This window comes from Seriola dumerili, unplaced genomic scaffold, assembly GCF_002260705.1.
Source record: "Seriola dumerili isolate Sdu_G_001 unplaced genomic scaffold, Sdu_1.0 BDQW01000025.1, whole genome shotgun sequence".
NCBI lineage: Eukaryota > Metazoa > Chordata > Actinopteri > Carangiformes > Carangidae > Seriola > Seriola dumerili.
Genome location: NW_019174280.1, coordinates 16,733,385 through 16,753,750, shown reverse-complemented (window position 1 = coordinate 16,753,750; position 20,366 = coordinate 16,733,385). Strand labels below are relative to the sequence as shown.

Sequence of the window (20,366 nt, the reverse complement as noted above, 5' to 3'; positions counted from 1 at the left end):
TTCCCCCTCCCCTCTCACTCTTCCTCCTCCATCCTCCATCCTCCCTCCCTCTTCCCCCTTCTCCTCCCCTGTCTTCAGCTCTTGCACAGGATCACATTAATATTCCTTTGAAGCCTGTTTCAACTGCAGCCAGATCTCCCTCTCCCTCTCTCCTCCACTCTCACTCCTTCTCTCCCTCTTTTTGCCCCCCCCCCCAATTTTTTCTTTTCTCTCCCTCTTGCTTTCTCTTCCGAGCTATTGTTTTCTAGAAGGGATCACTTTCCCACCATTTCTACCAACCAGTGCAGCAGGGAGGGGCATTTTATATACCTTCAGTCAGGAGTTCCCCTTGTTGCACACATGCACGCACACACACACACACATATGCAGGCACACACACACACACACACATAGAGGGGTGGTGGTTACCGATGCCTTTGACAGAGCGTGTTGATTGGTTCAGAATGGTTGCTGCCTCTTGTAGGAGAGTGGAACGGCTATTTTTAGATCAAGGGGTAGCTGGGAGAGAAAGACTGAGGAGGGCTCTGTGTGTGTGTGTGTGTGTGTGTGTGTGTGTGTGTGTGTGTGTGTGTGTGTTAGTGTGAGTGTGTGTTAGTAAGGAATACTGCAGTCTTGAAGGAAGTTCCCTCTTCACACACACATACACACACACACAAACACACACACGTACACACACACATGCACTTTTGCAGCAGTGCCCCTCTAAAGCCACGGTGGTGTGTATTCCATGTGCTTGCTCCCCTTTTCCTCTCCTCCCTCAACCTTTTTTCTCTTGCTGTATCTCGCCCCCCCCCCTCCCTCCCTCCCCTCCCGCAGTCTTTCTGTCTCTCTCTTGTTTCTCCCTCTCTTTCTCTCTTTCTGAGCTGGCTCGGTGTGCAAATGTCAGCACTCTCCCATTTATTTGCCAGAGCCCAGAGCAACGTCCTGCACCCTCTGTTTACCTCTGTCTCCACAGCGCTGCCCCGTCGCCGCTGCCTCTCTCTCTCTCATCACCCTTCCTTTCTCCTTCTCTCCATCCTACATCCTTCCTCATCCCCTCTTCTCCACCCCAATCCCCCATTCTCCTCACTCTCATCCCGCATCCTTCCCCATCCCTTTCTTCAGCTCTGTTGCATCCCTTTCCTCCACCTCCAACCCCCCCCCCCCCACCTTTGCTTCCCCGCTTCCATTTTTTACACCATTCTTGCTTCACCCATCTACTCACCCTATCCCTCCGCCCCTCCTCCCGTTCATGGATCATGGCACTTCATCATGACATTTCCAGTCTTGTCTACAACTAGAGCATCAAGTTTTTTGGATTAAATCCACTGCACCACAACCACCATCGCCATCACCCCCCCACCCCCACCCCCTACTTGCTTCATTTTGAATCTATTTTAAGACACAAGCGTGTCCATTCACGTTTGGCCCCGTCACATCACAAAACACCTTGTCCCTCTCTTCGTCCTCGTCGTCTGTCTCTTTCTGTCTCCTCTCACTTTGTTTTTTGTTTTTGTTTTTTTTTTTCTTTTTTTCTTTTTCCATTTTCCTCGCCCCATGTCTTCGTCTTCCTCCCTGTCTCACTCTATCCGTCACTCTATCTGTCTGTGATCACCACGATGACTCATGTGGCTCGCACCTGCTCTGCAGTTGAGGGGCCGCCGTGGTTTTTTTTTCTTTTTTTTGTAAGGAGAGGTTGGAGATGATGAAGGTGTGGCTTCACGTAGGCTCAGTGTGATGGCAGAAAGTGTGGTGGGGCGAGGGTGAGGATATCAGTTTATTCACATAGTCGCTACATTTCATTTGCAACATACCCGGTGTTGAAAACACGATGCAGAAGACGCTGTAGCAGTTACACCAGGCGTCGTTTCTATATTCGGGCACACCTGCCTTATAATCGATCTTATAATCGAAACTGACAAGTGGAGCTGCAACAAATGAGAGCATTCTGTTCTCCCTAATTTAGACACAATGGACGAACCCTGTACGCCCAAGATACTTTTTGTTTTCGTCAAGTCACAGGTGTGAAATATGAGACCAAAATATAAGAATGAATTCCCGAAATGTTCCCAAAGCAGCACAGATCCATTCAGGGACGTGCTTGGAGTGGAGCCTCTTGGATGTTGTTCCTGTAGTTTTCATCATCACTTCAAACAAGGATCATTTTGGTGTATTTCGTCATCTTCTTCATTTGAGGATCAGATCATGTGGTTAACCTTGACACAGTTTTGAAAATTAGGAAATAGGGATATTTCAGTGAAGCTAAAGGATTTCAGTTTTTCAATAGCATGATACCTTTTCTCTTGTTGTTGATTGCATTCATGAGAAAGAATGATTTACCTTTTGGAAAATGCCTGTGATGTAACAATAGCAATTTGTGTTGAAACCCCTCATGTGCTTATGAATTTGTGCGCTAACTTAATTTTTTTTTTTGTGCCTCTCTCTGTCTCTGTCTATCCAGTGAGTGACAGCTGTTTTCGAAACCTTGCAGAGGACCGCAGTGGCGTCAACCTCAAAGATCTTGTACACGATCCCTCCCTGTGAGTACTAGCTGCTACTTTTTTTTTTTTTTACAAGATAGTTCAACCTATAGACACAAATGAAAACGTTCGGCATCACTGTACCTTCATGCTCGCAAGTGTTTAATCCAGAGCAACGTCCTTTGACTTACCTTCAACCTGCCGCACGGAAAAGATGCACAGGCTCTCTGCATGCGTGCGTCTCTGTGTGTGCTTCTGTGTGGAAGCCGTCTTCTTTTTGTGCTAGAGCGTAACTAAGAAACTAAAAATATCTCTTCAACACAACATGTCGGGGCTCGGTGTCGCCCTATGGAGAGAAATTCCCAGCATGCATGGCAACAACAAAAGAGCTGCAGCACTCTTCTGTTTAAGGATGACTCTTGGTAGCTGCAAGAAGTCATTATTTGCTCAAAGAACCTAAAGGAGGTGAAATCAACCATTGTTTTTTTTTATTAACGGGGATGCGATCAGGGGAAAAAAGTGCATGAAAAACACACAGGAAAAACAATAATCTCCATCACAAGTGAATGTTAAGAATGTGTCCAAGCAGGCAGGTTAAAACTGTTGTTTATGCACCTTTTCGGGGGCTTTAAAATGAGGATGTTTCAGGATGTTTTCTGTCAGCTTTGGTCATAAAAACACAGAAGTGAAATATCAAAATGTCATGAGGACTGTGAAGGTCATGAAAACGAGCAAGCTGTTCACTAGAAATCACTGATTCATTCATAATATAAAAAGATTCTGTGTTCAAAGAGACTATAAATGGTCAAAATAATGTGGACACCCGCCTTTGTGTGACTGTTTAACATCTCATTCCAAAGCCATGGTTATTAATATGCTTCTATAATAGCCTCCAATTTTCTGGGAAGGTTTTTCTATCAAATTTTGGAACATGGCTGCAAAGATTTGCTCAATTCAGATTTCCCTTAATTGGCACTAAGGGGCCAAAACAGCCACAGACCAAAAATACACATGTCCACATACTTTTGGCCACCGACTACATATATTTCAACAATAGCCGACAGCAGCTTTTGTGTCAAATTTGATGCCACTGAGATTTCTAAGTTGCGTTCAAGTGATGTTAGCGCTGATCAGTTACAATCTTTTTACATCACACGTCGTTCAAGAAGCCTCCTCAGCCTGTGACTCAGAACACTGCGAACCGTGACCCCGAACATGCAACTCCAGACACGCTTCTCTAGGCATACGAGCCATTCTCCATACAGCCATTGATTTGCTGGAGCTCCCCTGCTCCCCAGTCACAGTATTACACCAGTCAATATCACTGGAGTGTCACCAGTCACCAGAGAACGAGTGTGTGTGTGTGGGGTGGGGTGGGCGTCGCGCTAGGTGGTGATCAGGGATCATTGCATGTTTATTTGTACAGTGGGGTACACTGGAGAAAATGAATAGGGAGTTGAATTTTGCTGTCGTGCTTGTGTGTCTGTTTCATGCACACATGAATCCATGTCAGTGTGTGTTTTTTGAACGCATTAATAGTAGAAACAGTTTGCAAAAGAAGGATGTTCAGCGAAAAACCTGCGGACATCTTGTTTATTTTGTGCATTTTCGTGTTGTTCCTCAGATGAAAAGGAAAGATGTGCATGTAAACGTTTGTCAGTAAATTGTCATGGCGTATCTTGATCTCCATCCTCATTTTAGACATGTGGGTTACAAACTGATGAACTGAAGTGGATTTATATGATTGAACATTTGGATGCAATTCAAGCAAAACCTGAGAAGGTTTGAATTCCACTTTAATGTCACAACTATAACAGAAATCCTAACGTTTCCAATGTGATCTTCAATTTTGCCCTTTTTTTGAGATGGAGCTAAAGTTCATGGAATAAATCACAATAAGGAAAGGAGATGTGATCGGCGGTTGACAGCTGATAAAAGGTTCAGTTGTCACCGACTTATTTTTGTCGGCAGGTTTGCTGATGGAAGGTTTGTTGGCTTGGTTTCATTGTTGTTGAGCTCAGAAGGAAATGAATGGACTTCCAGTGATTGCTGATGGTGACGCTCAGTGTGAAAGCAGAGTTAGGGGCTCTGTGGTCCACTCGTTCCACTAAAAAGGCACTTTGGATGAATGTGCTGTGTTGCAGTGAACTGGTAGGGTTAAGCTTGGATTAAACACGGTGCTGTTAAACATTAAAACTGGACACTAGGACAGGCTGTCAGTGCTGGCGTCCCTGTCTGCTCTGCTGTGCTGCTGTGATGGTAGCTGATGCAGACGGGCTCTGGCTGACCTCCTCTGGCCTAGAGATCCTCCGTGCCATGTTAATCCACGCCACGCCACGAGTCAGCGGCTCCATCAGGTTGACCAGCTGGAACGCTGTGCCCTCAATGTGCCACTGCTGCTGTGACAGAGACACATAGACGGAGACAGAGAGAGAGAGAGAGAGAGAGAGCGGGGGAGGGAAGGAGGGAGGGACTATGGGGCCACAGCAGGACATGTAACATAAACTATAATCATAGCATCTCCCAGGCACACAAACACGTATACACACACTGGCACATGCAATCAATCAGCTTGCCCAGTCTGGCATTCAGGAGCATCCAGAGGTGTGTCAGGTGGAGAGAAAAATGATATGTGGCAAAAAACGAGAGAGTAACGGGGGGGGGGTCAAACGAATGATACCCAGACTCAAGGACACACAGATGAGGCAGAGGTGTGTGTACAAGTGAGTGTTCCTGTTTGTGTGTGTGTGTGTGTATGCGTGTGTATTCGCTTTTTGTTTGCATCTTTACCTTTCCAGTGTGAGCAAGTACTTTTGCTTAGATTCATATATTTTTGTATGTCGTGGGTGGGTGGGTGGGTGGGTGGGTGGTGTGTGTGTGTGTGTGTGTGTGTGTGTGTGTGTACGTTGAAGGTTGAGCGAGCCTCTCTCCTGGGCTGTGGAGCCAGTTCTCTGTCTCTGCCCTCCAGCTACTTGTGCTGCAACAACCTTTGTCAATTTTACAAATTGTCATAGCTAACAATAGTTAGAAGTCAATCAGATGGGTGACAGTCGGCCCAATTTCACAGTGAGGAGACACGTCAGGGGACAGAGATACACACACACACACACACACACACACACACACACACACAACCCTGTATTGTTAGAGATTGGATTGATAAGCACTATAATAACCGTAAATCTAGCTTGTATCAGCCTTCTTGAAAATATTCATATGGTGTTAAATGCTAAGTTAAGCAATCACATCAGCATCAAAACGCACACCAGTAAGTGCTTACAGTTGCATCCCTAAAGCTGCTGTGATCAATATTTGTAGATTAATAATGACTATGAGTAATGTGAAAGATCCAAATCCATAGAGAATCTTCCCTCGACTCTGCACTTCCCCTCAGCTCTACTGAGCTTTTTGTCATTTTTCAGCTCGTTGTTTTGGTTTTACTGTCCTGCTTCACGTTCACCACATTTCCAGCTGCAGCAGGAAGCCGTTACCTGTCCAGCACCAAGCTGCACACAGACAAAGTTAGCAAGTAGCAGGTGAACATAGCGGAGCAGTTAACAGCTAAAGAGCCAGGAGCTGGTGAAGACCAAAAACAGAGCTAAAAGGAGAGTGAATGATGGACTTACAGTCATCAGGTGGACGGCGCACTTTTTATAATGTGAGTAGTTCAGCAACCGCCTATCTACTACAAGAGTTATTCCTGTATGATTATAATTACGTTTAATTAGGGTAACCAGTCTGCAGGTAGGTTTGGAGAACAGAAGCACTTAAGTTAAAGTTAAATTTCAATAAACATGTTGCGTCTGGAGTCAACATGAACTTTTACTGTATTAAACCAGACCACAATCTTCTCCTAACCTTAACCATGTGCTGTGGGAGCCTAAACACAATGATAAACAGTTTAATAAAGCTGTAGTCACTGTGAGTGGATATTGAATTGCAAGATAGGATATTTTGGCCAAATATGCAACATATAGCTCTGCTAAGGTGCCGGTGCTCCCGGCCGTCTCTCCTAACTGGGAGCTGGAGATCTGTATCTACTGCAGGTAACGCACCGACTATACACGACTGCGCCACGTCAAATAACCCGAACTATCCCTTTAATTAACAACATTTCCACTTTATATTTACAGAAATCCGGTTGCAGTTACGTTACGTTACCCAACAAGCACTCACTTCAGCTTGGATTGCTTTGGTTTAAGATTCATTATACATACATATAAGAATGTGTCAAAGAAAAATACAGAAGCAACTTCCATCTTTGTTTTCTCTTACTCCCTGCAAATGAAAACAAATGTATGTGGTGACAATAAAGTCTCAGTGACTCTGAGGCTCTACCTGCAGACCTGAGCAGAGGTGTAGTTTACATTGCCAGAAACTGAAACATACACATGAGTTTGAGCAGCGCTTGTTTTGCCACAGATGTTAAGTGTAAATATATGAAGTTTGTTTGATGTGTGGTGTAGCCGGGATGGTTTAGAAAATGAAATGAGAGAGGCGATGGCGGATCTGAACCAGGATGACATTTATTCTGTAAATAAATAGAATGCTTGTGGGGTGGAGTGGTCTGCAGAATATTTTATAGTGTGTGTGTGTGTGTGTGTGTGTGTGTGTGTGTGTGTGTGTGTGTGCGTGTGTGTGTGTGTGTGTGTCAGAGGCTTTGTGCGTGGTGTTTAGTGGCTGTGAGTGGAATCATGGGAGTGGAACCCCTCGCTGAGCACTCGGAGCTCTCATCACGGTAGGGGTTTTGAAGAGGTGGGCTAGTCCACTCCTCCTCCACCTCCTCCTCCGTCCGTCCTTCCACCAGCTAACATGTTGAGAGGTGACCCCTTGAGAGCTTTCCTACATATGGACGAACCAACAACTCCGCTGTAATGGGCTCGACTCCACGCTACTACTGGGAGTGTGAAGATGGCCAAGGCTCTCGTCTCCTCCTGGATGGAGTGTGTGTGTGTGTGTGTGTGTGTGTGTGTGTGTGTGTGTGTGTGTAAGACAGCAAGAGAAAGAGAGAGAGAGTGAGATTGAGTGCCCTGTACAAAGAGCTTGTATTATTAATGAAATCACCCTGGCAGATGGGTCTCATCTTGGAAGTGTCCCACAACCACTGAGATTTGCAGCTGGCTCACATGCGCACACATACACACTCACACTTTTCCCCTCTCTTGTTAAGTGTGCCTCTGACAGTTCATCCCTCCTTTTCCTCGCTCCTTTCACTCTCTCCCTCTCCCTCTCATTCTGTCGTTCTCTCTTTATCCGCTTCTCCGTGCTCGTCTTTTATTCATAGAAAGATTTGGCCGTGGCGTCCGGGCTTTCAGGCTTAAACTACTGTCACCCCAGCACCACCACCAACACACACACACACACATACACACACACACCCTACACCACCTTCACCTCCCTCTTTCCCCCCTGCTCCACTCTTTTCCCTTCCATTCCTTCCTCCACCCGCATCAGGATTTGCCCACACCTCGAGCAAAAAGCCTTTATTCCAGGCTGACTACCTTCGGCCTGCAGTTTGAAGAAGAGCTTTATATGTCATAACCCCACCACCCCCAACCCCCCTCACCCCCCCACCCCCCGCAGTGGAAAGAGACATAGATGGGTGTTTGAGATTAAAATGTTGCAGTCTCTTTCCTCTCTAATAGGCTTCCCTCAATTCAGATCACACCCACCCAAAATACAGCCAAGCACTCTATCTGCAAAGAAGCCAGTCATGCTGAAACACACATTTGTGCACACATACAGTATGTATATATACACATTCACATCTATACATACACACACACACACACACACACACACACACACACACACACTGTATATGTCCTTTGTGCTTGTATATGCATCTACACACACATATATGCAGATGCACATACTGTATATGTACAAATTCTGTGTGCGTGCTCACAGTCACATGGTGAGAACCGGCCCCATGATAATCACACCGATCCGCCATTTCATTTCAGGATGACATGGTGTCCATGTTAGCACATTAGTGTTTAGGAAGTTCGGTTACTATGTTATGTTTTGTCCTAACCAATCAAGTAAAGAGTGACACAATACGACTACCGCCGTAGTGACGCCATTTTCCAACAGTCGTGGAAAGAGATAGAGGGGTGTGAGTTATTTCTCTTGATGTACCACAACAACCTGTGCTGATGTCGTCCACGGTTGTCATTTTTCTGTATACACTGATAAACAGAATATTCACGCTCACAGACATACATTCACACTAAACATCCACGTATATACACACACACACACACACACACACAGTATATACACACATTTACACACACAACAGTCCTGCGGTGAATCCTCCTTCGCGAGGGTGATGATGTTCAGGTTTGTGTTGAAACGGTTGGAGAGAGGTGTTGAATCAGTTGTGAGCTCATTTTGGAGACTGCAGTTTGCGTTGCGCTGACAAGTGTTTCTATGGTGCTGTCCACCCGGCAATGAGAGTCGGCTACATAACAGACGCAGAACAGAAACACCTCTCTGTTCTGTATATGCACATAACTGCACGTGTGTGAACACATACTCTATGTGTACACAAGAAAACACACACACACACAGCACGTACAGTATATCTACAGTCATACAGGCTACTCTATATATACATGCACACATATATAAAGATATACATGCATATAGAAATGCCTACACAGCCCACATGTAGTTTGTCATTCTTCACCTGTTCAGAGCCTCATATGTAAAACTATCTGTGGTTATAGACAATACATGAGAGCTACGTATCCAGATGTGCGCACTCTACATGTGTTGTACACAAACACATATACTATACATACATATATTTCAGGAATATACTACTAAACTTACCTACACACACTCAAAAATGTCCAGTCAACAACATATTGCTGCTTTCACACAGAAATGGCATCCCCCGAAAAAAAAAAAAAGAAAAGAGAAAAACACAAACACAAACATTCGCTGGCACACACAAACTCTCACACACTCTTTCACGATGAACAACACAGCAACTAGAGGCTTCAGACAGGAGGGGTTGCCTAGGAAACGGTGGGAAGAAACCCTAGTTATTTGTGTTGAGCATATTTTCATTTGGGCTGAAACAGAGAGGCATAAAAACCCCAGGAGAGGGAGAGAGGTGATTTGTCCTGACAGCTCCTTTACTCTCCCGAGGTGTAACACAGACACACACACACACACACACACACACACAAATACACACACATAAACAGACGAATGCACATGCATGAACACACACTCACATACACACAGACACATACAGAGATGCCAAAACCCTCCCTCCCTCCCGAGCACATCAAGAGAAGTAAATCACTCGTGCCATCACAAGAATGTCAGCAGGGGAGTGTCCGTGTGTGTGTGTGTGCGTGTGTGTGTTGTGTTTACGGATGCACAAGTTAGTGGATGCTCCAAGTAGCCCTGCATGTGCAGTGTTTCATGAAAAAGTACTTCTTAAATGATTCTTTCTGACTTCCCTGCCTCTTTTGTCAGATGCAGACAGCTTCTCTCTGAGTCCCAGGCTTCGTCTCTGTGCATGCTTGCTGCAGTATTTTGGTGTTGTCTTGCTTAGCGCGTCTCTCTGCTGCTCCCTCACTCGGTTTGAAAACTGAGCGGAGCCGATGGATTCTTTTTTTTTTTTTTTTGTCTTTTTTAAAAAAAAATGATTGAATGATATTTCCAGGGTGCAGAATTTACTCTTTGCAACTCAGTGTGTGAAGAGTTATCGTCTCCGTGTGCGTAAAAAAAAAAAAAAAGCATCTGAAAGGCAGAGAAATAGCGGATGCTTTAATGTTCATGGAGTTCATGGGTATTTGTCTGAGGGAGGGTGTTTAAGTGGCTGACGCGGAGGGGAAACATGATGCAGTAGTCTCCCAAAAATAGCGCTCCTTAAAAAAAAAAAAAAAAGAGAGAGAGAGAGAGAGAGAAGGGTTACATAAGGGGTGTCTGTGCAGAGCCTTCACCTTGAGCCTGGGGTTGTTGTTTTTGGGGTGTCATACTCAGACTGGCCACAGGAGGTCACCATGGCTCGCTGTTCAGCAGCAGCAGCTCTGTCCTTGTCAGAGCTCCCTCTTCAGTGGGCCATCCTGTGGAAAATCCTTTCAGGAGGGGATGTTCAAGGGCATTCTCTCTCTCCTCCTTTTTCGCTGTTGTATTTCTGTGTCTCTCACTCTCTCCTGCCACTTTTTGTTAATATCTTTTATTTCCTCTGTTTCTCTCACACTCGTAGTGCGTCGTCAGATTCTCTGTCATCTGTTCTCTATTCTCTCCATCACTGTCCTCACAGCCCTGCATTTTCTTACATACGTAATAATGGTGTAGGGTTTCTTTAAAAGTCTTCTTGGTTGCAAGGCCAGAGAGGATGGAGGGCAGAGAATGTTTAGGTGCCGTATGTAGGATCTTTGGGGTGTATTTCTGAGATTAATCCCTTTCCTTTTTTTTTTTGATCTTATTTTTTTTTGGAGGGCAATTTTCTGCTTTATTACTGTGAGAAAGATAGAGATTGGCCACAGTATCCTAAGTCTGCATCTTCACCTTCTGATTCACTTGGACGCGCCACTTGTGGCAGCAGGGTGGTGTACTGTACTGTATAGAAAAGAGCGGCTTTCCTTCAACCGGTCACCCTGTGTTTAAACTCTCTGCTTCTGCTAAAAGGTCGTTCAAGAAAACACCGACTTCTGCTCCTTAGCTGATCATTTTTGGCCTCCCTGTTTCAGGGCGCAAGACAAAGAGAAGATTTTCTGTGTTGTCTGGAATCTTAACACGTGGACGGCTGTATGTGTGATCTAATAACTTCCCTCCTTTCTCAGGTTGGGGGGTATGATCGCGGCCTACAAGATCGTGCCGGATGAGATAGATGAAATCAAGGTATGTGATGTATCCATCTGTCTATTTTTCTCTCTACACTGTCTGCTTATCTTTTTGTCTGCGGCGATGATTTTCAAAATTAGAATTAACCATCATCAATGTGTGTGAACTAACAGGAGACTCTGGTGGATTGGTGCGATGAAAAGGAACTTAACCTCATCCTGACCACCGGAGGCACAGGCTTCGCCCCGAGAGACGTCACACCAGAGGTGAGTTCACGTCATGAATCTAATCATAAAATGACTAAGTCAAACGTGACTGTGGGCATTTTGAAATGTGTTCTCTCTAATATACAGTGGATATGAAGTAGAAAATCGCCGAGCGTATTTCTATTTTTTGGTTTTGGGTGAAAGTATGAAACACTGACCAAGGTGATCAAATTACATAAACACACACACCACAACCAGAACTTACACATTCTTCTTCTAATGATTTTTGCTGATGTTCAGGGAATCTTCCTGTTTCCTTTAAACCAGCTCATGAAAACGTCTCAAAGTTGCATGTATTGAATTTCAAAAGATTGCAAAATGAAGTTGTATTTAAAAATAGCCAGAAACAGGTTACATAATGAACAAGGACAACTGAAATACGGACGCTGTCATATGAGGGAAGTTAAACCACTACGATACAAAGGTAGATCCCTCCTGTTACCTTCTGTGCTTTATTCAGACATTACACACGTGCGTTGCAGCACTGATTAACACACGTTGTAATTAGCCTCACGGTCACATGGGAAATAAAGAGGCAGAAGTTTGATCCTTATTAACGGCTTTTTTTTTTTTTTTCCAAATATGGTGATTGTGTTGGAGGCAATTCAGAGATAATGGGTGGCAGGCATCAGTCTGGGTGTGTTTTTTTGTGTGTATTTCATGTATCAACCAAATTTTAAGGGTTGTGCACACTCATTTCAATAATAGGGGAAACACTCAGGTAGATTAACTTGAACCATTTTATCTGACAGTTACATGAACCAAATAAATTGTCATTGCAGGCTTCATAAAGTGGTTCGATGTGGTTGTGGTCACACCTAGTGTTTCTTTTGTCTGACACATACAACTGGTTTTGTGTCAGACAACATTAAATAGAAAATTTTAAAGTGTGTGAAGACCCTAATGTGCCCAGTTTATATGCATACACACATTCTTTCATGCATATACACAGTCTCCTGCACTGTAAAGACAATACACCACTGTGTATACCTGTCTCATCACACACCATTGTTAACTGTATTACATATTCAAAGATTAGAACCTTTATTGGATTTACACTGCTCCACTTCAGTTATATGTACTCAACCAACCTCATTCACACACACACACACACACACACACACACACACACACACACACGCATGCAATTTTGGCAGGGGATGAGCTGTGGTTCTCAGCAGTATCATTGGTCCTCATCAATCATGGTAGACAGCAGCAACCTTCCTGGAAGGGGGAAGACACGAACACACTGTAGTCACTGATAATACCTGCTATCTGATCCAAGCCTGTATGCTGGAGACAGCGATATCTCCCTGTCTGCCTCTGTGTGTTTGAAGGCTGTGCAGGACACAGATGACTGTATTGTGTAGATGAAGGCAGGACAGAGGCAACAGATTACACTCTCAACGTCTTTCCTCTTAATTGATGATTTCTTTCATTATTCATCCTATTTTTTGTTCATTCTATCATGTGGAAATATGGATGTTACCTTATTTCCCTATTACAGTAAGCGCTACATGTTGCTGTTTTTTTACATTGCATCCATTAACAGATTGAACAAACCACGTCTCGACTGTCCGAAGGCTAAAAAACACATTTATCAACATTTTGATGGTTTGCAGCAGCCTGATTGCTGTTGCTGGAGTAATAACCACTGCTAGTGGAGACATATACAGTATTCCATTCAATTCCTACCACACATCTACTTTTGTCTCAGTTATATGAGATCGTGCTGGTTTACTTGATCCCGAGAGTCATTTTACTGGTCATATGTTTCTCTGCACTTTTGCAGTGCTGGAAAAACCCCATGCACAATGCATTACCAAAATAAAAGTTAAAGTAGTGTCAGTTTGCTGCCTGCATTGTTTTGTTAATCTCGAGAATCTTCCTAGTGTCAGGTCAGGATGTTTCATACTAATTTTGCTCTTCTGTGATTTTGCAATGTAAAAGTGTTGCACCAGTTTTGGTTACACACTTACTTTCATGTAAACCTATAGAGTAAGGGGTCACAGTTTACAGATTCATGCTCAGTTTTTTGTTGTGCTCATGCATGTTCTGGTGAATAGCACAAGAAGCATCATATGTGGGACTACATTTTCCCTTTTCAGAAAAAGGAATTTTCAACGCATACATTTAATCAAGGCGTTGATCTCGAGATACATTTCAGGCCTCTGCAGGATCTCATTCGGTTAGATTTCATCACATACGCTTAGCGCTTCTCCTCCCCTTGTGATACACCCACTCACATTCAACATACACATGTGGTTAAGACTAAACCATCACTCATTTTTCCTAAAAACTTTTACCCAAATCATGCATGTTGTGTATCTGAACTCATCTCCCTCTTCTTCCAGTCGGCGGCTTTATATGATGAGGTAGAAATCCAGCCTCACCCCTCTCCCTCTCTCCCTCCTTCTCTCTCTTGTTTCTGTCTCACCCCTCCTTGGTCCCACCCACACTCTTTCCCTTCTCCTCATCCCTCCCTCCCTGCCTCCCTCTCTCCCTCTCCTCTCCTGAGTCCAAGCCCACGATGGCTCATCAGTGGCTCCTCTCCTTTGAAGTCTTTTCTCTCCCCTCTCCCTCGCTAATGGTGCGTTTGAAGTGTCACTCAACTCAAGGGCACCCAACACACACAGCTGGAGGAGAAGGCGCTATCTTCTCCGCTATCTCTCTGCCAGGAACGTGCCACACCAACCGCAGTCCCACAAACGTATACGCGCTCGCGCATAAACAAACACATATATCGCACATATCTCCGCAAACATGGCGAAACCGACAGCACCACCATCTCTGGAAACCGCTCTGGTTTGCACCCCGCTGGTTTGTGTGTAATGAGATCCCACTTCCAAATCCAAATCATGCAAGGACGTAAAGTATGCTGTGCACAAAATATGATAAACAACCGGCCCGCCATAAAAGCCCAGGCTGTAGGACAAACTCATTCATCATTAAAGTGTTTAATTGCACAGAGCGACCAAGAAAAAGACATATTCCTGTATTGATTTCAAAGATTAAATCAATCCTGATTGCTAATGTGGGGGAGTAAATGGGGAGGAGACAGGTCAGATAAGGATTTTTCAGCCTTCAGACAGTTGAGACATGAATTGTGCAAGAGGGATTGTAAATCAATATTTGAAGGGCAGTCCTGTTGTTTTGAGTCAAGGTATGCATTCAGGAGGTTGTTGTTGAGCTGTGAGACTATTATCTTCATCATGGCAACAGTTTTATTATTTTATTTCGTTAATTGACATTCCTCGTAATGTTGTTGGTTGAGGACTTTCCACTGTTTGTCTGTGCTGTTGCCTTCATTGTAAAGTTAAATCCACAACAGAGACATAGCATTTAAAGCACATTACTTTTGTAGTTGTATTTACCTCATATGGCTGATGCTGGACTTGAATGGAATTGTTCTTTATAAGTATATTTCCTGTTGTTTTTTTTTGTTTTGTTTTCTTCTTCTTACATATGACATTGATATTGTACCGACTTCCATCAGCTCTATTCATTCAGAAGTAGTCAGGTTTTATTTTCTTAGTTTCTCTGATTTCATTCAAGGAAAAATGATAAATAACTTCTCGTCAAGTAGAGTTGTATTTAACACTAACAATTAGTTTCCTTTGTTCCAAATAATAGTACAAAAGTTTATTATATTGCATTATTACCTCCACCAAGGAGGTTATGTTTTCACCCGTGTGTTTATTTGTCAGCAGGATTACGCAAAAAGAACTGAGCCGATTTGCCCTGAACTTGGTGGAGGGATTGGACATGGATCAGGGAAGAACCCATTCAATTTTGGGGCAGATCCGGATCATTTACTATAATTTGAATTTTTTTCTCTGAAGTCTGGTTTATGTTGTTAGACAGCGGCCTCGTTGGGGGTGTGCTCCCTCTAAGTGGCCTTTTGGTTGGAACATCGTTTCAATCTCAGGCTACCTTATTACAAGTGAACCAAATATTCACTCAAGATGAATATTTATGTGATGAATATATTTGTTTATCTGTTTTTCTGTGATTGAGGAAAAAATTTCAACATCCACCTCTTTTTATAAACTCTTTTTGTAGTTTGCATTCGATTATACTGTCACCTCTAATGAACACCACCCTGCTTTTTCTTGGAGGAGCAACAGCACGAGCATTTTTAGCTCAGATGGCACGCCTCTCACCTTCCCAAATAAACCGAGCTGAAGGCGTAAACTCTCCAGTGTTGGAAGAAACTGCTCCAAACATGAGACACATGCTTAGTGAAGACTATGATCACACTCACAACCCTCCTCCTCCATTCTCTCCTTTCTCCAGGCAACTAAGGAAGTGATAGAGCGCGAGGCTCCAGGGATGTCTCTGGCAATGCTGATGGGATCCCTCAACGTCACACCACTAGGCATGCTTTCCAGGTCAGGCGCACAAAACACAACCCAAAACACACACTTTTGTTTTCCTCAGTCTTTTATTACGACACAGGCATCTAGACATCAATGCACAAACACACGGGATTTCACAAAAACACCCAATTTAACCAGTCACTCTGTTCGTAAGGAGCATTTAAAATCAATATCCTGTCACCTGACATCATCACTTATGTATTAAGTGTCATTAAAGAGCAGAGGTCCCTTCTGTCGCTGAAATCCCACTCTTTCATATAAGACGCAAAGATGAGTGAGGAATTTATCACCTGTGATTATGTTTAGCATGAATTGAGGCTTTGAGGTGGAGGGAGAGGCATGCATTTCTATAACATCTCCATACTGAAGTGTATTCGTTGCACTAGCACACTTTTTCCTCTGCTGCGTTCCTTTAAACTTTCCTCCTTGTTTGTGTGTTGCAGACCTGTGTGCGGTATCCGAGGGAAGACACTCATCATTAACTTACCAGGAAGCAAGAAAGGCTCCCAGGTAGGAAACACTGCAAACTGCTGTAACAAGAGCTTTCTCCTGTGGATGTTAGTGTTCGGTGTAGTTGAGCCTGCAGTGCAAACTGAAGTGAAAAGAGATTCCCCTGACCAGCAGCGTGTTTAGTGGGTTGGCAGTTCGATCCCTGACGTCGGTCCCCATTCCAAAGTGTCCTCGAACAAGACGCTAGACCTTGATAGCTCCTGATGGTTAGGCGAGAGGCTTACGCGGTACCTTTCTCTGCCGTTGGTGTGTGAATGGGTGAATGAGAGGCAAAATTTTAACGTGCACAACATCGTCTGTACACAAACAGCAAAATGTGGATACACGCCAGCCGGTGACCCGTTTTTTGAATGCTGCAGCCAGCGAGCTATATGACCTGCTCGTATGGGCAGCTATTAGCTTAGCGCTGTGCTAGTAACAAGACTGTGAAGGTCATCTTCACTTTAGACTCTCACCTGCACTTTGTTTTGTGATCTGTAAATGTGTCTACGTGTCGGTATCTTTGTGTGTGTGTGTGTGTGTGTGTGTGTGTGTGTGTGTGTGTGTGTGTGTGTGTGTGTGTGTGTGTGTGGAAGCAGTGTATGGATTTGGAGGGGTATGACTTTGTGTGTGTCTCTGTGTGCATTCATTTAAATGATTAATCGATGTTGTGTGTGCATATAGATCTGTGTGTGTTTTTTTGTTTGTGGTTTCTGTGTTTTGATGTATTTCTATATGGAAAAACATATAGATGTACAGTACGTCTGGGTTTGTGTTTACAATATGTGTGTGTGAGAGCTTGTTTGTGTGTATGTACATATATATATATGCATGTATGTATGTGTGTGTTTGTGTGTGTGTGTGTGTGTGTGTGTGTGTGTGTGTGTGTGTGTGTGTGTGTGTGTGTGTGTGTGTGTCCACCCACTGCTGTCTCTGTCTCCCCCTCCATCTGTCTCCCTCTCTGCTGTGCCGACCTGCACATCTGTCTCTGTCTCGTTACGCGCCCGCTTCTCCTGATCGATTTTAGTATTTCTTTTAATCAATTACGCCACCTCTCCCCCATCTGCTGCCATATTAGTGTCTCCCTCATCAACCCCCAGTTAAAGTTAACGGCACAAGCAGCCCATTGCAGGCTTTTATTGCGATGATCTCCTGTCATAAAGATAACGGGGAAGTCCGGCTGAGCCAGCCAGACGAAGCCCCTTATGTCAGAGTGTCGGCTGTGCATCTTTTAGCTGCTCGTTTTGTCTCTTTGGCCTCATTTACACTGCAGATAAAATACAGCGCATCTACATATTGTATTTAGATAGTTCAATCACACCTTTGTATTCACTATACCTCAAATATCTAATGATGTGATCTTGTTGTTTTGTCCTCAATGTGAGGTGAGGATATGATTTTAGCCTCAGAGGTAAGAAACCTTCCTGACTGATGTGCCAACATCTTGACTTTGAATGAAAAAGTTTTAGTCTTCCATGACTATGTAAATGTTTTTATGAATAAATGTCAGGAGGGAAGACTGAATCCTTTAAGTTGAGAGTTTGTTTTGACGTGACAAACATGTTTAAAGGCTTTCTCCAGCGATTTAGCATTGTGCTTTTATCAAGCATCAGGACTCAGGAGAGACAGCTTCCCACAGGGACAAAGACGCTTTGACAAGGTAGAGTCTTCTACAGGGAATGTGAGGGTATGACGATGATGATGATGATGGGCTCCTTGTCAGGCTTTTCAAAATAATAATCACAACAGCAGTAGCAATAACACTAATGATAATAATAATGATAATAATAATCATTTGGTCGAGAAAAGCTTGTCAGCTGGAGAGAGCCGCTATACCCCGGCTCATCCTCACTTCCTCACGCCTCCGGTCGGTGGCGTGATGACGATGATGGCGATGATATTTTCATGAGCAGCGATGCACTGCACTGATGGCTTTGCTGCGTCTTTCTGTTATGGCAACAGATTTTTCATGTGATGATGAATCCATCACAAAACATTTTCAGCTTTTGGTGATGATTCCTCCACCTGCAGTGCTGGTATTTACCTGTGGGGAGGACATTTATACCCACTGTGATGACATTTCTACACACTGCAGTGACATTTCTGTCTAGTGGGACAGATTTTTTTTTTTTTTTTCCCCACCAGCAACAAAAGCACAACACTGATTACAGTTTCACCCTGTTGGCTCTTGGTGGTGTATGATCACTTATCATATTTGCATGTACACACTTGAATTGTACTCATATCCTTGTTTCAGTGACTCGGACATTATCCGTCACTGGCTGAGAACTCCGTCCATTCAAGACTTAACCCCTCTATCTATTTATGTATGTATGTGCCTGTGTATGGTTTATGTGTAGCCTACAGGGATGTTTCTGTCTGTGTGTTTCTTTACTGTAAAGATATTTCTAATTTACTGTGGCATGAACAATGTACATACTGTGGGAACAAATCTCCCCTCTGGGGACAAAAAGTAAATGCACAGTACAGCTCAGTATATCTCAGGCCACCATAGCCCATATCTACTTTCTCTAAATGCTCTTTTATCGCTCTCCTTCGCTTTAAAAATATGCTTCTTTTGTCACAGGATTAATGAAAGTTAGTGGTTACCAATCACTGAGCCGCAGACCAATACCAGCCCATGGAACATTTCCTACTAGGCCCCGGGGAAAAATATGATTTGAAAAAAAAAAACACTGAAATATGTAACTGAAACAATGTGTTATAATATCCTTTACGTTGTTTGAGCTCTCCACATACACTATCATACTTATCGGTCCATAAGTATGTTTTCAATATGAAGAATGTTAAAATGTTCCTATGATGGAGTTTTGCGCTTGATATTTCTGTTTTTGTGCAAGTGGTCTAGCGGGGTAGAAACTGAAACATGTCTTCCTGTTGTCCTGGGGAAGTCTTTAAAACATAAATGTTTCTTTTTGTCTTTTTCCTTCCCTCCATCTGTTATTATTTACTGTCCCTGTTTCTGTTTTATCTCTTCTTTCTCCTGTCTTTTCTTCACTTTTGTCTGTCTCACTGTCTTTTTGTTTGACTCTCTCACTGAATCTCTGTCTCTCTCCTACTCTGTCTCTCTTAATCTCTCTATCTCTCACCCTGTATCTCTCTCTCTCTATCTCTCTTTTTTTTTTCCTCTGTCTCTCGTCCTCTCTTGTCCTCTCCTGCAACCGCAACAGCAGCGCCTTCCCCCTCTCCCTGCATCCCTCTCTCTCTCTCTCTCTCTTGCTTGTGTTTCTCCTCCGCTGGCAGTATATCCAGGGATTCTGCTCTTTAGTGTTCTTGACAGTTACTCTCCTCCAGGACAAAACAGAGAATAAGAACAGAAAAAAAAAAAAAAACCCACTCCTGACGTACCTAAAAAAAAAAATTTCGCCGGCACGCAATGAAAGCAGAAAAATGGGAAAGGAGGAATGTCTCCAGGCTCCTTGACACCATCCTCACTCCTTCTTTTGCCCAATCCCTCCCCACTTCAGCCTGACCCACCCGGCCCTCCTTTCCATGTCTCTCAAAAAACGCTCAGATGTGGGCTTCAAACACACCAGCAAGAGGCATAAACAGTCTACTGTGTGCTGAGGGGTTTGGGCTCTGTGTGTGTGTGTGTGTGTGTGTGTGTGTGTGTGTGTGTGTGTGTGTGTGTGTGTGTGTGTGTGTGTGTGTGTGTGAGAAAGTGGGGGGGGGGTATGAGGTGGAAAGGTTAGCTTGCGGCTACAGAGCAGGGCTGGCGGGCTCGTGGTTGACTACTGAGATTAACCCATTCGACCTCTTTCATCTGCTGGTCTGAGGAGTCCTTCTGTTCTCCTTTGTGTATTTGTCATGCGCAGCGGTGGAGGATGCTATTCCAGTCAGGCCATGCATCCTCGTGTGGATCCACGGACTTTAAATGCAGTCAAATCAAGGTGAACATCGTCATATTTAACCCAGCGTGCGGTGTGCACACATTTCAA

The 20,366-nt window shown here is 43.9% G+C and overlaps 1 protein-coding gene across 5 annotated transcripts in view; it reads left to right on the top strand.

Moving 5' to 3' along the window:
* Nucleotides 1-20,366, top strand: part of gphn (gephyrin) — a 90,752-nt gene that overhangs the window by 26,280 nt on the left and 44,106 nt on the right. For all 5 annotated transcript variants that reach the window (XM_022766584.1, XM_022766576.1, XM_022766568.1 and 2 more), the window contains exons 2-6: nt 2,441-2,519; nt 11,273-11,330; nt 11,447-11,539; nt 15,836-15,930; nt 16,362-16,428. In XM_022766584.1, coding sequence (XP_022622305.1) covers nt 2,441-2,519; nt 11,273-11,330; nt 11,447-11,539; nt 15,836-15,930; nt 16,362-16,428 — 392 coding nt within the window. The remainder of the gene's footprint in view (nt 1-2,440; nt 2,520-11,272; nt 11,331-11,446; nt 11,540-15,835; nt 15,931-16,361; nt 16,429-20,366) is intronic.